The sequence below is a fragment of the Archocentrus centrarchus genome, chromosome 13, assembly GCF_007364275.1.
Source record: "Archocentrus centrarchus isolate MPI-CPG fArcCen1 chromosome 13, fArcCen1, whole genome shotgun sequence".
NCBI lineage: Eukaryota > Metazoa > Chordata > Actinopteri > Cichliformes > Cichlidae > Archocentrus > Archocentrus centrarchus.
Genome location: NC_044358.1, coordinates 21,068,541 through 21,091,756, shown reverse-complemented (window position 1 = coordinate 21,091,756; position 23,216 = coordinate 21,068,541). Strand labels below are relative to the sequence as shown.

General features: G+C 40.5%; 1 protein-coding gene across 1 annotated transcript in view; it reads right to left on the bottom strand.

Moving 5' to 3' along the window:
- Positions 1 to 11,076: 11,076 nt before the first annotated feature.
- Positions 11,077 to 23,216, bottom strand: part of LOC115790665 (roundabout homolog 2) — a 70,349-nt gene continuing 58,209 nt past the window's right edge. Inside the window, exons 15-26 of the mRNA XM_030744536.1 lie at positions 23,022 to 23,140; positions 21,903 to 22,080; positions 19,798 to 20,016; positions 18,762 to 18,804; positions 18,531 to 18,667; positions 18,144 to 18,431; positions 17,427 to 17,565; positions 15,363 to 15,694; positions 15,049 to 15,165; positions 13,632 to 13,769; positions 13,183 to 13,304; positions 11,077 to 11,710 (exon numbers count right to left, since the gene is read on the bottom strand). Of these exons, the coding sequence (XP_030600396.1) occupies positions 11,699 to 11,710; positions 13,183 to 13,304; positions 13,632 to 13,769; positions 15,049 to 15,165; positions 15,363 to 15,694; positions 17,427 to 17,565; positions 18,144 to 18,431; positions 18,531 to 18,667; positions 18,762 to 18,804; positions 19,798 to 20,016; positions 21,903 to 22,080; positions 23,022 to 23,140 (1,844 nt within the window). The 3' untranslated portion in view covers positions 11,077 to 11,698. The remainder of the gene's footprint in view (positions 11,711 to 13,182; positions 13,305 to 13,631; positions 13,770 to 15,048; positions 15,166 to 15,362; positions 15,695 to 17,426; positions 17,566 to 18,143; positions 18,432 to 18,530; positions 18,668 to 18,761; positions 18,805 to 19,797; positions 20,017 to 21,902; positions 22,081 to 23,021; positions 23,141 to 23,216) is intronic.

Here is a 23,216-nt window from a genome sequence, read left to right as displayed (position 1 = left end):
GCATGCTGAGCCACAACCAATCACAGAGGATGAGTTTTGTGTTTTAGGGAATCTGCTGAAAATACAAAACCATTAAAGCGCTGTGCACATCGCGGTAATAGTGATGACACAGGGCTTTTAATTCAAAATGCTCCACAGCCACACACAGTAAACTCATGGTCTACAATGCTCAACCATAGTACTGCTGAAAGAGTAACATTTTTTTTTTTAACATAGTACAAATGTAGAGTCCTCTGCAGTGTTTAATTATGTAATGTGTTTTGGAGGAAATCCTTCTGCTTACTACCGAGATTGTAAACTGTCATTTTGATTAAATATTGAGATGTTTCTGTCTTTGATTTAAACATTAAAATTCAAATTGTCCAATTTCCAAAACTTTTGTTAAGGCTTACTGTATAATATAAGAGATGAAGCAACTACAGAAGCTGCACATATTGCATCCTCCTATTAATATCTTTTCAGCTTTCATAATAATGTTGGAAAGACAAATTATGGTCATCTAAATTAATTTTTACATTTAGTGCAAGCCAGGCCGGAGGAATTCATTTAATTACAAATGGAAAAAAAAAATGCTGGACTATATACGTACAGCTGACATAAAAGCGTGATGAGTGCGGTTAATAAAGCTGTATAATTTGGATGAAGAAGCTGCACCACAAGTGGTTTATCTTTGCTGTAGCACCTGGCAGAAAGAGGGGGCTGTAAAAGAGAGGGTTGCATGTGAGAAATTAATATTTCATTTGGTTGTTTGATGGTGTAGCACACTCCATATGAAGAGTCAGGATGGAAGCATTTCAAATCAGAGGCACAATCAGAGTGCTAATTATGAAAAGTTTGTCTTCCACGAGTTTAGAATAAATCAGCAAAGCAAAGCAAAGTTGAACCAAATGAAGTCTGGTGTGTTTGTTTTTTTTGGGAAGACATTAATGTAACATATAACTGTACGGAGATTATTCATGACACATGCGAAGACACGGCGCAGACAGAATATGTAAAAATAGAGCTTTTATATAAAGGCAAGAGCTAAACTGTCACACTGTGATGTGTACATGTAGCTTTAGGCTGATGATGACACGCCTAAATTATTAAAACTTCAGCACAAGTCTAAAAATATACAAGATAAAATACATTAAAAAATATGTGTAAACAATTTCACTTCCTTAAAAAAAAATCATATAACTCAGTGTGAGCAATCCTGGCAGAGAAAATGTGGCACAAGTGCAAAATTATAATTTTCTCTGCGTAACCTTCGATCTGTGGACAAGAAAATAAAGAGGTGGAGTTTATGTCGAGGAGTTAATTGTTCAGTATAGTTCAGAGTTCTTGTCGAAGTCACTGGGTATTTCCATAAATGTTATTTAGAGCACACAGATGTACACAATGACAGTGGGTTCAGCAGCTAGTTTCAGCATTGCTCATTAGGGGGCTAACTCTGCACAGGTGCATTGGAGGCAAAAACATATTTATTTCCTGAATAATTAAATTCATTTATTGAACAGTTTGTTTGGGTTTCTGTCATTTTACTGGGGTTTACATGAATCCTTTTTACATATTTATTCTTATTTAGAGCAAATTTAGTTTTTAATGTAAACAATGAAAATTCAAATCTTATATTTGGACCCAGATATTTTGGAGTTTACTGCTACAATTGAACAGAAAAGAGCAATATTAAATGTGCTGCTACTAATATATCTGCTGCTTAGTCCTGTGACATCTTCAATGAAGTAGCACACTGTCTGACAATGAGCTTTGAATTAAAGGGCAACCAGCCAGTATGCCTGTAGTCTTACTTATTATAAATACCAGTGGATCTGTAGGTAATTTAGATATTCATTTATTAAATAAATTTCACAAAAGTATTCAGACGTACAAGTTCCAGAGCATCGCAAGGCCATCACTTGCTTGGCTCAGTTGTTACCACTAGGTGGTGTATTTTATTTAAACTTGTACCAAAGTTTGCCTCATTAGCTGCATTTTGACTTGCAGAAATAGGTTAGTTGCCACAGACATAGCTGCATCCAGTATGATAGTCCTCTGTGTCCTTTCATCTCACTCCAAATTATTCCAAACCCCCATTAATCATTCGGTTTTCATTAAGAAGGCTTTGGTTCTTTTAAATTGATGCATAGTGTATGCATTTTTTTTTTTTACTACTTATTCATTTAATACAGTTCTAGGTTACTTTTAATTTATTTTAAGCTTTAAAAATATATAGCCATGTGCTGTTTTTTTAATTGTGTCTTATATGTAAAGCGGTTTCTGAACTTACATTGCCTTATTAGGTTGCATTTTGGACATGCAAAATACAAAGTAAATGCATTAATCTCTCAATCCCACTTACAGGGCAGGTTTCTTTTGCTGCAGCATTTTGGCAGACAATAGAAAACTACACTGCATCCTACATGATTTTTACCATCATCTTTCACATTGTGGGGTTTAAACCCCCCCCCCACACACACACACACACACACACACACACACAAAATATGTTGACTATTGTTAATTAGTTTGCTGTGTGCAAACTGATGCAAGAGCAGGGTTCAACATTTAAAAGCTGTTTTCACTTTTATTTGGGAAAGCTTCTTCAAGTACACTCGCCACTGCCGAGCATCCTGTTGGCTAATGTCCAGTCACTGGATAACAAGCTGGACGAACTCAGGGCCAGGATACAGTTTCAGAGGGACATAAGGGACTGCAACATCATCTGTCTCACGGAGACATGGCTGACTCCCCTCATACCGGACCACGCCGTACAGCCGTCGGAGTTCTTCAGTGTTCATCGCACGGACAGAACGAGTGAGTCTGGAAAATCAAGAGGAGGAGGTGTGTGCCTAATGATTAATAACAACTGGTGTGACAGTAGGAATGTTGTCCTTCTGAAACAATCATGTTCACCTAACCTGGAGCTCCTAACCCTGAAATGCCGTCCCCACTACCTGCCCCGCGAGTTTACTTCGGTCATCTTCAGCGCCGTCTATATTCCACCTCAGGCGGACACAAACACTGCACTATCCGAGCTACATGAGGCTATTTCCACCTATCAGGCTAACCAGCGTGATGCAGCTCTCATCGTAGCCGGGGACTTTAACAGTGCAAACTTGAAAAAGCTGATACCGGAGTTGATTCAACACATCGACTGCCCCACCAGAGGAGAGAGGACCCTAGACCACTGCTATTCTCCATTCAAAGATGGCTACAAAGCAAAGCCTCTTCCGCCTTTTGGGAAGTCTGACCACACCTCTGTACTTCTCATGCCGAAATACAAACAACGGCTCAGGCAGGAACCCCCTGCTGTGAGAGAAGTGACACGGTGGTCTGATCAAACAGAGGCCGCTCTGCAGGGTGCGTTGGATTCAACCGACTGGGACATGTTTCGCAGCAGCGCGGGCGGAGACATCGAGGAGTTTACGGAAACTGTTGTGGGATTTATTGGGAAAGTTGTTGAAGACACTTCACTTAGGAGGACCATCAGGACTTTTCCCAACCAGAAGCCGTGGGTGGATAAATCTGTCCGCGACGCCCTGAGGTCCCGCACCGTTGCCTACAACTCTGGCCTCGCCTCTGGGAACATGGAGGACTACAAGGTTGCATCATACAACGTCCGCAGAGCGGTGAAAGAGGCTAAACATCGCCACGGCCGCAGACTGGAACAGCAACTACAACAGTCTGACTCCAGGGGACTGTGGCAGGGACTACGCACCATCACGGACTACAAAGCACCACACACACCCCCGGTGAGTGCCGCCGCTTCTCTGGCTGATGAACTCAACATCTTCTTTGCGCGCTTTGAGTCGGGAAGCCGACAGCCCGCTGCGCTCCCGGCCGGAGGGGCGGAGACACTCACTGTGACGGAGCGCGACGTGAGGAGGGCGTTTAGACGTGTAAACACCAGGAAAGCGGCTGGACCAGACGGTATTAGTGGACGTGTCCTTAAGACCTGCGCTGACCAGCTGGCACCTGTGTTTACAGTGATATTCAACCTCTCACTGAAACTGTGTGTGATTCCCACCTGCTTTAAAAAGTCCATCATAGTCCCTGTCCCAAAGAAACCACACCCCAGCAGCCCCAATGACTTCAGGCCCATAGCACTCACCTCTGTGGTGATGAAGTGTTTTGAGAGACTCATCAAGACATTCATCACCTCCTCACTGCCCACCACCCTCGACCCACTACAGTTTGCATACCGGCCAGACAGATCCACAGATGACGCCATATCCTTCCTCCTCCACAAGACCCTTTCACACATAGACACTGGTAAGGGGAACTATGTGAGAGTGCTGTTTGTAGATTACAGCTCAGCATTCAACACCATAGTTCCCTCCAGGCTGGTCTCTAAGCTGCTGGACCTGGGCCTGGGCCCATCCCTGTGCAGGTGGGTTCACAGCTTCCTGACCAGCAGACCACAGGTGGTACGAGTGGGTCACCTCACCTCATCCTCCCTCACCCTCAACACTGGATCCCCCCAAGGCTGTGTGCTCAGCCCTCTGCTGTACTCACTGTACACCCATGACTGCGAGGCCACGTCAGAGTCCAACGTCATCATCAAGTTTGCTGACGACACTGCTGTTGTGGGACTAATCTCTCACAATGAGGAGACAGCCTATAGGAGAGAGGTCTCCCGCCTGGAGAACTGGTGCCAGGAGAACCACCTCCTGCTCAACGTCAGCAAAACAAAGGAACTGATCGTGGACTTCAGCAGGAAGCAGCAGAGGGACTACCATCCACTTGTCATCAGTGGTGCTGAGGTGGAAAGAGTGGACACCTTCAAATACCTGGGAGTGACCATCTCACAGGACCTGTCCTGGACTCATCACATAAACATCACTGTGAAGAAGGCCAGACAGCGTCTCTACCTCCTCAGGCGGCTGAGAGACTTCAAGCTCCCACTCAAGGTGCTCAGGAACTTTTACACCTGCACCATCGAGAGCATCATGCGTGGGAACATCACCACCTGGATGGGAAACTGCACCAAGCAGGACTTCATGGCCCTAAAAAGGGTGGTTCGTTCGCTGAACGGACCATCAGAACCACCCTCCCCAACCTGCAGGACATTTACACCAAGCAGTGCAGGCTGAGGGCCATGAAGATCCTAAAACAGCCCAGCCACCCTGGACACTCTCTCTTCTCCCTGCTCCCATCAGGCCGGCGTTACCGCTGCCTGAGGGCTAAGACTGAAAGGTTGAAGAAGAGTTTTTACCCACAAGCCATCCGTCTGCTCAACTCTGAGCCCTAACTGGACCATTATTGCACAGTGTAAATATTATAATTTAAAAAGTGTGTATAGTGTATAGTATATAGAGTATAGTGTATAGTGTGAATTACTTTTTTTTATTTTTATTCTTCTTATTTATATGTGTGTGTATATAAGGTTGCAGGTACAAAATACATTTCACTGTGCATTGTACTGTGTATAACTGTGCATGTGACAAATAAACACTATCTTATCTTTATCTTAAGCTCATCCTCAGTCTCTACTCAAGATGGGCTACTTTCACTCCAGCTGTTGCAGTCCAATTTAGAGTTGTTCATACTGTAGTTATAATGCATATGCACTTTTTTATATAGAGGGGAGAACTGAATTTCCAACAATGGAAGATAGTTTTCTGCAGCAGAATATGACAGTATTCAGTGTTGTGCATTTTTAGATACATGTGAAGTGGCCTCTTCTACCAACTGAGCCTGTGTGCGTGTGGGAGGGGTCAGCAAACCACAGCGACCCTAATCCACGCTTCAGGGCTAAAAGCATAAATTTGTAGAACCCTACTAAATTGCATAACCCATTCAAATTGCATCGGATTACCATTATCATCCTAGCCTGGTGGGACCCAGCGTGTATTTGCCGAAGGCAGTGGAGTCCACCTCACTCTCCACATCATCCGCCGTCTCCCTGCCAAAACACTGTAGTACTTCCACTAATAAGATCTGCACGCAAGAGGCACACGCAGCAGATGACGGTGCAGACACGAGGAAAAGCCTTTTATATCTCACTGCTGTCACGTTCCGTGAGACATGCAGCGAGATGAAGGCTTCTTCCTCTCATTAAACCACATTCAGAAAAAGCATTTTCAGAATATTGCAATCCGAAGAAGGCATCAGATCACACACAGTATCCAGTATCAGACATTTTACAGGGAACATGATATAACAATATCCAAGTTCATTCAGACCTCAGGGACATTTCACCACAGAGGAAAAAAAAATCTTTAGCCGACTCTTCTGCCATTTTCCTTTTTCCTCGATCGGCTCTTTAAATCCTTCACTTGTTCACTTTGTTTGCATTACAAAATGGTTTTGCATAAATTATTCAGGGTATCTTTAATCTATCAATCATTGTTTGCAAATACAAATTTAAGATTAATTATTTAAATTCAATTCAAATGTATTTCTATAGTTCCATCCAGGGGCGATTCTAGGATCAGACCTTTAGGAGGGCTGAGCCCCTAGTCATATAATCATACATACACCGCAATTAATATACTTATACTATAACAATAGTTAATAAATTACTTTAGTACTGTGAGTTTTATCCCACAAACTATTTTTTAAGAAAATTAATAATGGTATATGCAGCTTACAAACATACTGTATTCAAACCTTTTCAGCACTGCAAACCTCAATTCATTTTAGTTACATATTACAGTGTTACTTTCAAAAGCAACCTAATTCATAGTCTCTAAGAATAATTCAGAATGAATAATCAGTTTTGGTATATTCCATTCCTCTACACCTGTTTTAGAGTGAACCCTTAGGCAACGGCTCAGTCATTATGATCAGAATTTTCCAAAATACATGTTTCCAAACAATTTGTAGCAGTGTCTTAACCACACTGAGCCAGTCCACCAAATCATCAAGGATTAACGTAGCATTATTCAGAACAGACACCAGATAATCAGACTGATGGTCAATGCACCTGGACAAGAAGTAAACTGAACCCAAACGCTCCCCCCAGCACAGAGCATTAGGTACATCAGTTCTAAGAGTGAAGAATGGCTTTTTTTCCACGATCTGTCCATCTGCTCACAAACAAACACACACACACACACACACACACACACACACACACACACACACACACACAAACACACACACACACACACAAACCATTTCCAGTAAGTTGGGGGGCTTTCCTATTTCAGTTCACTGTCCTTAAATATACTGTAAACAAAAAATGAAGCCCAATTTGACCAGAATAAAAAGCTTTGACAAGCTAAAATAATACAGAACATCAGCCACTACCGATATGCCAGCAGGATAAAAATTAACATGAGCTAATAATCTCTAGTGAACCAGCTGAAGTCAGCTAATGTTTTTGACACTATTTAGAGAACAAATATATACAAGCAGAGACTTTTTAAGTATTGGCCCTGTATTATCAAAATAGTTTGCACTTTTGCTTGCTAAAGTTTCAGGGAAAGTGGGTTTTAAATTTGCACCACTGATTTGTGTCATGAAATGACCTCTTCACCTTCTTCCTGCCATGAACAACACAGGTCTTACTGAATAAAGACAAGCCTGCAGCGGAAGTGCCAGTGCACTGTTAAAATACTGGACATTAAAACCTGTTTGCAGTCTAACCTGAACCATCTCCAATAGACAAGCTAGCAAAATACAGTATAATATTAGAAAACGGTGTCAGAAAATAATACTGAAACGCAGATTAAAATGGGTCTAAACTCGCCTATGGTTCCGTCTCACAATAATTCACAATAATCTCACAATAAAGGACAAAGCCAGCTCTGTCCTAGGATGTCCTCTCGACTCAGCGCAGGTGGTGGGAGACAGAAGGACTCTGACCAAAATAACATCACTGATGGACAAGGTCTCCCATCCCATGCATGAAACTGTTGCTGAGCTGGAGAGCTCCTTCAGTGACAGACTGCTGCATCCTAAATGCACAAAGGAGCGTTACCGCAGATCCTTCCTCCCAGCAGCTGTAAGACTTTATAACCATCACTGCTCCCAACAAAAACCACAATAGCCTACACAATGTAGGACAATATATAATATACTGTAAATAGTCCGGCCTGTTAAGGTTCAACACACAGGCACATCATGTACATTGTATATAGTGTTATTATTATTATTAGTAGTATTAAGGTTAATATTGTTTGTTGATTTTATATATATTCTTTTCTTAATAGTGTGAATTATTATATCTTTATTTATATTTATAATAACTGCGGCTGCTGTTACACCCAAATTTCCCCTCTGTGGGACAATAAAGGCTGTTTCTTCTTCTTCTTCTTCTTCTTCTTCTTCTTCTTAATTCTCAAGGTTTTATATTTTAAGGTGAGACCAACAAAATAAGGACTTCTAAAGCAATTTGAGACTTGTTGTGAATCAGCATTATACAACTAAGATCGAATGAAACTAATTGAATTCAGAAGGCAAGCACGTGGCACCATTGGGGAGGAAGAACTCTCTTTTAACAGGAAGAGCTCTCCAGACTTCTGCTGCGAATGACTGGAGAGATAAGGGGAAAGAGATAAAAGGTAAGAGGAGCATAGACAGAGACAACACACAACAAACAGGACCAAACACAAACTATGCATGAGAGTAGCAAAAAGTTAATGATGTGCAATATAAACATGGAGTCAACAGAGTGAAAAGGGGACTGAAGAAATGCTCAGTGCACCATGTGAGTTCCTCTAGCAGCCTGAGTCTACAGCCATATAACTAATAGCCCAGGCACACTAGAGCAGGAAAGCAACTTCCTAGCAACTGGGAAAAATTGGTGGTTGCCTGGTGATTGCATTGAATCTTTTGGCTTATTGCAAACAGTTGCAGCAACCATCTGTTCACCCAGAGGTTGAGGGTGTTGCATGCTCATGGGAGACCACAAAATGATGCACAGGTCGTCTGGTGGGCGACAACCTGTCTCCTAAAAAAAAGAAAAAGAACACTGTCCGACTAATTAATGACAGATTGGCAACACATTTCAATCAGTCTAAGTCCCAATGCTGTGATGCACGCAACTTGTCTCAACAAGTCTTTGCAGTTGGGGACTTATTTTAGCTGGTTGCTAACTGTTAATATTCAGTTCAGTTCTATTTTTATTTATGTAGCACCAAGTCACAACAAACTGTTGCTTCAAGGTGCTTTATATTGTAAAGACCGTACAGTAATACAGAGAAAACCCAACAATCAAGCGACCCTCTATGAGCAAGGGTCTACCAGGAGAGAGGAGTCCACTGTCAGAGGCCATAAGAAGATTATTTGTAACCTTCACTAATGCTGTTTCTGTACTGTGATGAAGTCCGAAACCTGAAACTCTTCAAATAAACTATTCCTCTACACATGACCAGTTAGATGTTTTACAACTACTTTCAAGATATTTTTAGATAAGAGAAAGGTTGGAGATTGGCCTATAATTATCTAAGACAGTTGGGTCGACTGATGGATTTTTAAGTAATAGTTTAATTACTGCCACCTTGAAGGCCTGTGGCACATAGCCCATTAATAAAGATAGATTGATTATATTTAAGATTGAAGCATTAATTAATGTTAGGGCTTCTTTGAGCAGTCTTGTAGGAATGGGGCCTAACAGACACATTGATGGTTTGGAGGAAGTAACTACTGAAAGAAAGAATGCTGAAAAGAAACCTGGGGTTGTTTTTATTTTCTTCAATCAGTGATGATTAATAAGATTTCCTAGCTTTATGGAGGGCATTTTTTTTTATCATAGAGCAACAAACTCTTTTTCCAGGCTAAATGAAGATCTTTTAAATTAGTGAGACGCCATGTCAGTGTTCTCTGTTTTAAGCTGCGTGTTTGTGAGTTATACCAGCGAGTCAAGTACTTCTGATTTCAGGCTTTCTTTTTCAGAGGGGCCACAGTATCTAGAGTCATACATAGTTAAGATGTAAAACTACTGACATCGTAATCAACCTCTGTGGGAGTAGATTCTTATATAAAAACAGGGTTGCTAAGTATATTTGTTATTTTGCAGTTAAATCACTGTCCTACCGCAACCACATCTCTATTTGAGGAGGAATTTCTGTTTCACATCTATAAGGTTCCAGCTGGACTCTGAATGTAAGCAGTTAATGTGAATTTTTGTGCATGTAGACAACAACAGATTTGCAACTTTTGCCAATTTATGACCAACAGATTGTATATAACTTGACCCCATTCAATCTTGTTGCCATTTTATCACCATCTTGATGCCCTTGTTTTAGCTGCAAGTCATTTTGAAGACAGCAACTGACTTTTGTCACAGACCTGGTCCCTGTCTTTGAAGCAACCATTTGAAACACAGCGAGATCACAAATTAATTGCACACAGTTGCAGTAATCTTGGTCACACCATGGTCGCCAACCACTGTTTTCCCTACTGTGACTATAGCAGGGATGGTTTAGGGTACCTCGATCCAGTTCTAACTATTAAGTTCTATCAAAAAAGCAATATTAAAGATTACCTTTCACAAACATTCCCATGGTAGCAGCTTTAAACTAAATGCTTTAAGCATATTGATATTTAGTGATTAGTACAAATTGTATTGTTTAATATTCTCACCATCTCCGTTTTGTGTGTTAGTACTGCTGAGATTTATTAATTTAAGTAAAACACAACATACAGGTGAGAGTGAGTGGAAGCTTTGTGGGTGGTGATAATTTATTTATACAGTGCCAATTCACAGCAACAGACTTCTCAAGATACTATTGTATTGCACAGCAGAGCTCCTGCGTCCTGGAGAAAAAGAACGAGAGAAAGCACACATTTCATTTCATTTAAAACACAACATTTAGAAATGTTGTGTGTTTAATTAATAATTTACATGCTTGATTTAGCATAGCTTTTTAACTTCACGGCAAATTTCTTGTCTCACATGAACCCTTCAGACTTGCTTGGATTTAATAAGGTTTTATTTTGATCTTGTACTACCAAATATGCATTAGGCGTTTGGTCATTAAACACACTTTGGCAAATCTTTAATGATGACTGTCGATATCATCATCAAAAAGAAAACACATGACATTAAATCCGCGCTTACTCATTTATGCACAGAAAGAGGGCTTAGTGAACGATGTGTATGCGTCACCGTCTCTCAGTATTACTCAGAAATGGACAGAAACGTTTTTCTAACAAATGCTTTATTGGTCAGTTTAAAAATTAACACACCAGTGATCTACAGGAGTGCCACAGTACACAGTCACACAAGGATTACAGAAAAAAAACCCAGCAACGCACACAAACACGACACACATGCACAGACACACGCACGCACGCACACACCAGCATGATGGGTTATTAGCACATTATTTGCCTCATGACTTCTCCCATTATTATGGTTTGATGGTTCAGGAGTAAACAGAAGATACATTCAATAATCAGCTGTACAACAATGTAATACTTAGATTCACCACCCCCACCCACCTCCCAAGCTTAAAAATACAATATTTTCTCCCCAGATCAAATATTTGACACATCTTTTAAAAAAAAAAAAAAATGCAAAGATGTCTGTATAGACAGAGGAGGGGTAAAGAAAATCACCAAAAATAATGATTAAATAATTAAAAGAAGATAAAAAAAAAAGAAGAATAGAAATAGTTTGTGAAAAGGCAGATGGTAAGCCTCGACACTTTCCCTTTTGTCTTCAGTTTTTCATAAGATACCATGGCAACAGATTGATGGTTCGCAAAGACAGGAAATCAGGGAGGAAAAATGGACGATGTCACATCACGTAATCGACGTCTGTCTACATGAGATTCTGGGAAGGAAACACGCAACACAGAGAGTAATGGGACAAGAGCACTGACAGCATCAGTTAATTACAGTTTATAACAAACATGAAGGTTCAGTAACAGTATTGAGCCTGACTGAATTTTTGAAAGCTGAGGCGTATATGAATATTTTGTCCTTGTCTGGAGTGGTTTAGTAGTAAGTGGATTAAATCTGTTCATTTTTTTTTTTTAAGCAATTGTGGGTTTTTTTGGTTTTTTTTAAAAAGATACATTTAGATAGAAACTTGCATGCATGCTTAGGTGGCGTAGAGCACACACCAAAATGAAAATACTCTGGTGAATAGCAAAAAGAATAATGCAGTAGACATTATGCTATATAGGTCCATTCCCTAAATGTTCCTAACTAAAATAAAACTTGACTTCGGAAAAATAAATAAATAAATAAGTTTCAACAGCACTACACTACTTGAAAATAAGACTTCAGTCACACAGGCCTAGAGACCAGTCTGCAACCACCTGGCAAGCAATGGTCGCTAGGGGGACAAGTGTTTGCTGGTAGTCACTAAGTGAAATTAGCTGCAAACCAAAAACCTTCTTGTGATTGCTTTGGTAGGTAGCAGATTTCTGCAGTCGCCTGTAGTTTTTGCATGGAAGACACCAACTTGTCCATTCGCTGAATGGTCGTGAAACTTGAAAGAAACTTGTGTTGGACAAGTCGTTGAGTCGTTGAGTTTTTTTTTGTTGTGTCACACTGACCGCGGCAGTCTGCTAGCAACCAAAGGATTCACAAGGATGTTTTTGGCATAGGACCATCTTTGCAGCCAATTTCAGCAAGCAAGCAACCTCTAGCAACCACTCGTGAATGCGCGCGCACACACATTTTTAACTCTGGCAACATGGCAGAGTTAAAAATGTGACCTGTGTTTGCCTGGGGGTCCTGACCAATCTCTAGGCCTGTGTGACTGATGCCCAGGCTCATTAGAGTTTCTGCTCTCCATCACTGAGAAAACTGCAAACATGCTGCTTTCAAGCCTAAAGTATGTGAGTTATTTGGAAAAAGATTTTAGGGATAATACAATAATATTCCATGGAATTGTTTCATCTCTAGCTATGGTTATGTTTAAAAATCACCAGCTTTACAGATATACACTGTATTCAATTCAATTCAGTTGAATTCAATTTTATTTATATACTGTAGTACCAAATCCCAACAACAGTCACCTCCAGGTGCTTTATATTGTAAAGTAAAGACCCTACATTAATAGGGTACATAAATAACTTATAATTTCCCATTTTAGATTAAGAGATTTAACTGAGAGACTGCAGTCTTTTTTTAGTATTAGATAACTACTTTTTGGCCCTTCTCCGAAACCTCCAGTAAACTTCTGCCATTCACTGTCTCAGTCTGCCCTCAGGTTGCTGTTGAACGGACTGTGACCCATATTATGAAGGCGATGTCTGCTCAGCAGTATCAGTCCCACTATCAGTCCAGATGTACCTCGTCTCTCCTCTGACCAGCATTGGAGGGTTGCAGAAAGACTCCTCTACCAAGGGACCCATAGTTAAACGTCTGGACACTGGGCATGAAGCTTGGCTGTCCATATGGGATTACATTTTCATCTGCAGATGACAAACAGATCACTCAAAGTTACAGCTGTACTGTATTTATATAGGTTAAACCCTGAGTGATGGAACACATGGAAAATAGAGCCCATGCTACTAAAAGCAGGAATCCTATGACTATGGGATGATAAGTGTTCAAACATTTGGTGCAGTTGTTTCTTTCTAAGCCCAAGGGGATTTGTATGAAGCACCACAATAATATTAATACACATCAAGTTGAGGTCCAGCTGTTGAAGCGAGGCAGCATGCGTGGCAAAGACAGATGTTGTTCTTTTATCTTTTTTTTGCTAAACAATGTTACAGAAGTGTGCATCATGTGCTTACCGTGGGATAACCACTTTGTAGATCCTCTCCTCTGGGGTGAGAAATGTTCTCCCCTCTTCTGAAGAGTGGGTGAGTCACTCCCCTCTTTGTCTGCTCGACTGCGGCTCAAAACATCAGCCAAGAGCTGCAGGGAGTCATCTGTGGGGAAAGAGGCCAGTAGAGGGGAGAGCTCTGATGATTGGTAATTGATGATTAAAAAAAAAAATAATTAAATAGAGAAATTTGGCTTTAAAGAAATAGTTTGACATTTTGGGAAAAGATGCTTAACTACTTTTTTGCCAAGAGTTAGATGAGAAGATACCACTCTTGTGTCTGTTTATTAAATATGAAGGTGCATCCAGTAGTCCACTCACTTAGCTTTGCATAAAGACGGGAAACAGTGGGGAACATTTAACTTAGCTCTTGCTCTAAAGCAGCAGCAGCAGCAGTGCATCTAAGGCTCATAGTTGTTAAATCAGGACAAAAGCAGCAGTGAAAAACACCAACTGGCAATTTTACTGTGTGCTATGAGCCAAATTCCTAGATGAGAGCACATTGTTTAAAACGTTAAGCAAGAAAATTAATTTAAATAAAAACCTGCCAAAATGTCAAACTATTCTTTAAATATCACAAAGACCAGAAATAATTGAAGGTGAATTCTTGCACTTGATTATAAAGTCTACAGCTTTGCTAGCCACTCTAGGGTGGTTTACTGAGATAAGTGCTAATGCTATCATGTTCAAAATAATAACGCTGACCTTCTGAGGGGTCACCAATATAATGTTTAAGGTATTAACAGTCTTAAATTAGTACATTAGCATACTGATATTTGCTAATTAACTGTAAGGTGTAGCTATAACATTGAATAGACTATGGTGCTTCATGTAAGGTTAAGGTCACACCAACGCTATTAGAATCCAGTCTCTGGGGATAATGACAGTCAGTAAAAAAAAAGTGGCAAACTGGAAATGCAGCCAAGAGTTGTTGAGATATTTTAGTCATGTATGGATGATGAATGTAACTACAAAACATCACGTATTGGCTTGTGGACTCACATTTGAAAGCCTGAAGTTCAGCGGGCAAAGCCGTCACGTTGCATTAAATACAACTTAAAACTAGCAACTGAGACCATAAACTCACCAGAAAAGTGTTGGCTGAGGTTATAAATCAAGTATAACGTAGCCCTATTTTTTGGACTTCTTTACAATCAGACTTCTTTATGCAACTGCTGTACTCTCTCCCTGCTGGCCATTAGAAAGACTACAGATTTAAAGCACTTCCGCATTGGCTTCTCTTTTCAGATCTTGAAGCTACAGCCATCTTTTATATACAGTCCAAGGTGGGGACCTGACACACTGACAGAGGACTCCATAGAGTGCTGTATTCATTTTTCTAATTGAAAACAAAAATCAGATGCATGAGGTCCAGTGCATCATACCTGCTTCCCTCTGCAGCTCTCTCTTGTTTTGTCCATCCTTGGACATTTTCTTCTTACTCCTGGATCTGTGGGCCTGGGCTGCAGGGATTGACTCTGCAGCTGGAGCAGGAGATTGCCCTGACAGGAAAGCACACTGATGTCATCCTCAGGACACTAACAGGGAAAACTAAGGAACCCTGAGCTTCACTCTGAATAAATGCAACATGATTTTCGTGTACAAATACTTTCTGTTAAGTTACATCATAAACTAAATTACACATGACACTGTGGTTGTGTGTGGATGATGTGAAGCATTAAGCTGAATTCAAACTGACCTTTGCCAAGGCTTTCCCCCTTGAAATCATCTACCCACTGGCTAGCGCAGTACACCTCACTGGCATCCTGGGCCTTGATGTTGGTAAACAAATCGGGGTTAGACTGGGAGATCTGGGAGCCCGAGTGGTGACGTGTCAAGAGGTCAAAGTGCTGCAGCCGTGGACTGTTATTAGCCTTGGGTGCATCGTGCTGGGGGGAAGATGTCAGAGTTGCTGTGTAGGACAGCTCATCTGATTTAGAGGGCAGGCTGGAGAGTTCCTCCCTGGAAGTGTCCATCAGGTAGGTTCTGGCTGGCAGTGGAGGACACCAGTCATCATCTTCCTCCTCAGAGCTAAAGGACAGGCCATGAGGGAAGGGAGCATGAGTGTGCGTCTTTGAGGGAATTATCACATTTAAAAACTTGCATATAAACAACAGTGCAGATATGAGGGGATGGCTGAACTAAGTTATCATGGCCCTAATGTGAAAAAAGGATTACAGGATATCAACAATCACTGCCAACAGTTTACACTAATCAGTTAGTTTTACTGAATATTGTAAGTATCCTACAGTACTGTACAACTCTAACCACCTTTATTCGTCAATACACTCTGAACTCTCTGAGGCAGCTTTCTTGTAATTTCCTTCAGGAATAGTTCTTCAGGCTTCTTGATGGAACAGAGTTTTTGGAAGATGCTTTAAGGTGCAGGCTTTCACAGTCTTTCTAAATCCAGTCTTTACACATCCTATTTTTGTGTTTTGATTGTATTTTGATCAGTTTTATTTTTGTATTAACAACAATTACAAATGCAAATCAGTTTGAGAATTATTGCAGGGTTTAGTCTAAATACTCAGTCTCCCTTTGCTGTATATGAATTGTGTGCTTATGTTTCTTATCCTACAACCCCAATTCCAAAACAGGTGGGATGCTGCCTAAAAAAAAAAAAGAGAAAAAAACAAAACAGAATGCAATGCTTTTTAAAAAAATCTCATGAACCCATATTTTACTTACAAGAGAACAGAAAACATATCAAATGTTTGAACTTAGAAAATGTACAATTTTAAGGTGAATATCAGCTCATTTTTCCAGCTTTTATGGAAGTGGGTTTCTATTTTATGCTATCAAAGAGCTGGTTAGCGCATTAACAAATTACATAAAATATAATTTTTTATTTCTGTTTACTTTTTCCCCTCATAGTGGATGCTTCACAGACCAGCCTGTTGAGAAAAGAAGCTGATATGTGCCAAGATTTTAGGTTTAAAATAAGCAGTTACTGGTTTCAGCGTACAACCACCACAGAGGCATGTGTTTACTTGTTGATTTTTCTGTCTATGTGGATTTTGTGATAATCTGCCAAGTAAACACATAAATGTCAAGCTTCTAGATCAAAGGAGCTTGTAACAACTGTCGGAACAAACTTTCACATCTGGTGGTGAGATATTTCCAATGAGGTCCACAGACATAATACTATATATATATATATATATATAAAACAAAAAATAATCTTATTCCAAGTTCCTGTGGGAAAAGAGAACCAGTATGGCATTCCAGAAGATCAGAACCACCTCCATAATTTCTGTTGTCACCTCAGTGCTGTCGGGGCTAATTTAATGAATGAAGTGTCATTGAAAAGACAAAGTACTAATCTAGCCTGTCAGATGGTGGCTAATGTCATTAGAAAAGACACGGCACAGTCAGACCAGCCCTCCGATCCCACCCCGTTATGTCCGCAATCTAATGTGTCAGAACTAGTTAGAGTGGACGCTCCCCTCTGCAGCCCCAAAGCACAATCTACTCACTGCCTGCAGACACAGCTGTTAATTTAAAAACTCCCCAGACTCCAAACTTCACTCAAGTTTTGCTTGACAGCCACAGCAGAGTTCCAGGGCAGTTTTGATATCAATCTGCCTTAACTGCCTCTGTCATAGAGGTGAAGGCAGAGGCCTCCATGCTAAAAATAAACTGACTGAACCAATATTAGATTGCACAAAAAAAAGGTCACTGCTCTTGAAGGAGGGAAAGGGCCTTAAACAACCTGACATGCAACTTGAAAAGTATTTAACAGTGTGGTGATTAGTGTCACCTGTGCTGCTCCTCTTCTTTGTCTGTTTTTGTAAGGTCTCCATCTTTATTGGCAGGAAGAGTCACTGACAAAACATCCACCCAGGTGAGAGGAACTGACCGGGATGAGGACCCAGTAGACCTCTGTTTTACCAGTTTGTCTAAAAAAAACAAAACACAATTCATGAAGTGTAATCGCTGTGTTATTAGTTTCCACACCCTGGAACAAAGGCTCAAACCCCTTACTAAATACAGGTTTTTAAATACCTCTTTTTCTGTGTGTGTAGCCTGTTAGCGCCTCAAGGAATCTTCCTTTTATTGACCATATTTTTTTATCTTCAAGGGCACCTTAAGAATTACCAGATATCAAAGCGATGAAGCACTTAACCTCCACTTTCTCTTCCATTCGTACAGTATGTTTCCAAGTTTTACAGCATGGTAAGCTTATTCACAAAGCCCCTTTCAATAAGATAATTCAAAGCCCAGGATATTGGATATAAAAAGGAATTTAAGTATATCAATTCAATTCAATTTTATTCATATAGCCCCAAATCATAACCATCAGCTCAAGGCGCTTTATATTGTAAGGTAAAGACCCTGCAATAATATAGAGAAAATATATTTGTGTTGGTGAAGTTGCCCAAGCTTTCACACATGGGTGGAAGCATAGTTACAATAATTAAGCCTACCTTTAAGAAAAGTGATGAAAACATTGCATTATAACAGTCTTGTTCCTCACCATTGTTCTTCTTGGTGTACTGGAGCTTGGCATATTCAGAGCCAGAGTGCCCAGACTTGATGGTCCAGTGGTCCAGGTCCTGTTCCAGGCCTGCAAGCCCATTGCTTGACAGTATTGGGTTGCTGCTGTATGGGTCTGGACCCTGGTTGTAGGATGTGCTGGAGTAGGTGTCATAGTATGCCAGCAAGTCGTCATCAGCAGTTGTGTTGATGGTGCTGTAGATGGGACTGTCGTTGGACGCCGTGCTGCGTTTCTCTGACTGGTTCGGGTAGTTTATGATCCCAACAGCTGCACAGCAAAGAACTATGTTACATTAAGAATGACAATCACTTATTCAGTACTCTAACATGTTATTTCACAAAACGTTGCACATCAGAGTACTCTTACTGTTATAATATCTCTCAGAGTCCAGTTTCCCAGAACAGCAGTTGACTGAGTCTTTGCTGTTGTGAGTGAGGTTTGGAGTGGGCCAAGAGTCAGCCAGCCAGGGGTAGTTGCCCATATTTGATCCCAACAAGCTAGGCCTTGGAAGAGAAATGCGAATATATCAATACTGTTTCCATGAAACACACGATGACACTAATCATCTGATAAATCAAATAATAACGTAGCGTTTACCCTCCATTAATGATTCCTGATCCCTCACTGTGAGCAAAGCCAACTGCAAGAGGAAAAAAAGAGCAAAGTTATGAATCTGAAAAACAGCAGAGATGATAAAGCTTTTGCCTTAAACCCTTTTTTTTTTTAAACCTCCAAAGAGCCACTGAAAGATAAAGATGTTTTGGACCGAATTATCATGCTCCATAACCAAATAAACAGTTTATCCCACACGGGGTTTAAGAAAGCAGATTTGAATTGATATTTTATGAGGGTGCATTGTTGACCTACATACACCAAGAGGCACACAGCAGATCTATAAACAGTAAGCCTGCAATACATAAAAATGCAGATGTCATTTTTCTGTTGCTGTATACGGAGTCATGGATGGCAAAAATCCATTATTAATTAATTAAAGGAATCCATACCATAAAGTGAAACAATACATACAACGCTGTGAAATATTAATGGGAAAAATTAAATTGCATGTTTGCTCCTAAGGCCTTGAGCCATTATTGAACAAATACATCTCAAAGTCAGAGATGAACTGATGTGCTATGTGCTTCTGAGCCAAAGGGCATCAAATAAAAGTGTGTGCTGTGCTTTTTACACATGCCTCAGTGTGTCTCTAGAGATTTTGCAGGGGGTTGTTGTTTTTCTTTTTTTTTTTTTTGCTCCTGCCATGAAGACTACCCGGTGGGGATAAATATATTTTAATTAACTGAATATGCGATTAAAGTGCAGGCGTCGCTTTGCAAAGTACAAACTAAAATTGAAAACATTCATCACTGCTCAAGATATCCCCAGAGGTCTATTAAGAACTTTGTCACTGTCACTGCATAAAAACAAAATCTGATGGTTTGCTTTACGACAGCTGGAGCCTTTTTTTTCTCTTATGTCTCCCTTACATAGCGAGTAGGCTGTGACAAAGTGCATCAAATCATCTCGAGTCCTGTGACGACAACCTCTTTTACCTTTTACCATTTTTCTTTCTATGCTTAAACCCACCTAAGGCAGGCAGTCATAGTTAATCTTCCCTTCCCCGCCTCCCACTTACCTGCCGGGGTATATGCAAAGGATGTGGTATAGTGTCCCAGCTGCTTCCTCCTGCGGTGGCGATAGTACAGCCATCCACTGAAGCCCATCAGCACCAACCATGCAGCCACACCCAGCCCAGCGATGAAGGCCGGCTGGCGGATGACACTTGTGATCTGCTCTGCTATGCTGAGGTCACCGCCCTTTTTCACGGTCGTTGAAGTCTTCTCAAGCGGGGGAGCTGAAAGCAAAGCAGTCTAGTTAATGCAGTCACATGATACAAAGAAAAAGCAGAGAGCTGTCAGTCACTTCACTACGGGGAAAAAATAAGCTTTTTAAATTATTTTGTGCCAACATATATCATTCAGATTAAGTAACAACAGTCTAATAGTGCTGGCATTTCCACTTTCCAAGGGAGTTTTTTTTTTTTTTAAATGGGGCAGCACAGTCAGAGGGATCAGGAAACAATCGGAGGGTTAGAGGTGACTCCGAAGTACAGACTAAAACAAAGCATCTGGTTTTAAAAGAAGAAAGTTATATTGATTTTATTTGTAGACTGACTTCCTGTCTCCACTGACATGCATTAGGAGTGCCCGAACTGACACACGAGATTTTAAGGGAGGGATGTGACACCAAAGTAACACCAGGTATAAAGTTGCTACCTGCAGGCAGTTTAGCTTAGCATGTTCCAGTTATTCTCAACACCCTCTTGTAATGGCTCAGTTACACTAGATTGAAAATAGGACAGCAAACTCCTTGTGACTAGAAATTAAAAAAATTAATTAATTATTTAAAAGAAAAAAAAAAAAAAAATATATATATATATATATATATATATATATATATATATATATATATATATATATATATATATATATATATATATATATATATATATATATATATATATATATATATATATATATATATATATATATATGTATCAGTGGTTGCCCAGCAATTAGCAATCAACTGCAAGTAGCTGTGACGACCAACTGGTTAGCGACCTCTGTCTCTGCCTTTTACGAGGCAGGTTGCCAGGTGGCCAGATGGGAGGCAACCTGTCTCCAAACAATTGCAATCCAACTTGGACTGACTGCAATCACTTTCAGACACACTGGTAAAGGTTTGCAAATAACTGCCATTTAATTTATAAACACTGACAGATTGCCAACACATTGCAATCAATCTGAGTCAGTCTGTGCAGATGAGCACAATTCATAAACAACAGGGGACTCATCTCAACTGGTTGCCAGCTTGTTGTACTCGGTCATATTTCTATATAAAAGCAAAGGTTGCTGAGCCTCCGACATGAGTCCTGTCATTTTGCAGTTAAATCGCAGTCCTACAGCAACATCAGTATTTGTGGCGGAACTTCTGAATTTCTGTTTCAAATCTGTGAAGTTCAGGCTGGACTCTGAAAAGTAGTTAACGTGAATCTTTGTGCAAATAGGCAGCAGCAGATTTGCAACAGACGGCAACAGATTTGAAATTTTCACCAATTCGTCATTGCTAATCGCTACAGATTGCATGTAATTACCAACTTAGTCCCATTCTTTGCAAACAGATAGCTAAGTGATAGCTGAACTGACTTATCATCTACTTAACGCCTTCAAATAAACTATTTCAAAGGCAACAAGATTGCAAGTTCATTGCACACTATTTCTTTAGTATTGTGTTTTTACAGTCAGATTAAACAAGACCATCTCTCATCTCATCTAACTTTTAGTAAGGAAACAAATGTGTAAATTTCCAATTTTTCCAATTAAAAGAAAACGATTTCAGAGAACACTGGTAGCAACACGTGTTCTCTGGAAGCAACACATTTTCTCTGACTATGTGACTGACATAGCCAGGTAAATTCTAAAAGCAGAGCCACAGAGATACCAAACTAAAGTAAATAAATGCCAAACTTATTATGCAATCAAAACTACTGACTCTACTTTGAATTCGTGACGAGCCTCCATCCTCCAAACATAAGTGCTGATGATGCACCAGCTTTAATCCTATTCACGCAGCACAGTCAACTCTCCACATACAGATTTTACATGTGGTAAACTCAGCTTGCAGAGTGCATCTTGGCATATTTCTGCATGTGTAGTAACTGTAACAGTTTGAGTGACTCACTGAGGAGCAGGCTGACAGGCGGGCTTTGAGCGCCCACACCCAGGCTGGTGACAGCAGCCACCACCACGGTATAATGGACTTCAGGCAGCAGGCCCGTCAGCAGGATGGACAGAACTGCTCCATCCACAGTTCGGTTTATCTGGTTCTCCTGCTCCACGCCGCTGCCCAGACACCAGACCTGATCGACACCAGAGTTAAAGGTTTCCAAAGTTTAGGCAACTCTCACATGTGAGGTCATACATGTTAGCAGAAGAAATGGTGAAATTAAGTAAAAGTAGTGGTTGCTCTACAATGTTACAAGTGTGCAGTCTATAAGATGTAAAAATATAAGCACAAGGAGTGCTCAGTATGTAAAATCTTCACCACCTCTGCTATAATCCCCACACCAGTCTGCATTCTTCTACAGTGAGTAAACCTTTTATTTATTCTAAATCTCTTGTAGAGCATCTGTGATGAAGACACAGGGTGTTGTAATGAAAATGTGTCATGTAATATCATGCAATATTTTTTTTTTTCCACATCAGCCTTTGAGGGCTGGAACAAAAATATTGGGTGCATTTCTCAGAAATTGAAATATTTAAGGGGATTAAGTGTGATCCCTGCCTTTGGCTGATGAGCCGTCACACATTCAAAAGAATCTGGATTTTCACGATCAGACTCATAACTCCCTACGTGTAGACACAAGATAGCGAGAAGAAATCAAAACAATAGTACCCCATGTTCTATGTTGACCCCCCCCCCCTTTCCCCGGATAAGCTGCCTGACGATTAGTAATCAGTGTTGTGCTCATTCTAAAAGACAGATAATGAGAACTCTGTGTTTTTTCACAGAGCAAACAGATGACGGGGACACTGAGTGTTCAGCCGAGAATCTGATGACAAAACCGAGCAGCATCGCTGTGCTGGCTGCACATAAAAGGCAGTGACTAATTACTTATTGTCCATTAAAATCTGTGTAAGAATCCAAACATAACAACCAAACCTGGACAACACTGAGTAATGCCTGAAAAAATGCAAATGAAAAGAACAATTTAGCTCCACTTTATTCACTGACTGACAATCTTTACAACAGAAATGAATACCAGAGAAGAAGAAGACAAACAGTCAAATGTGTCCTCACCTTGTACTCCCGAATTATGCCACCTTGAATATTATGGGGTGGCGGCTCCCAGGACACACTGATACTGGTGTTGTTGGTGAGCTGCACCACTGACACAGCCTGTGGAGGGGCACTCAAAACTGCAAACAGAAATGAGATATTACCATAATTATTAATACATACCAGAGTTATGATAAGGCTCTGTTTGCAGGTCCA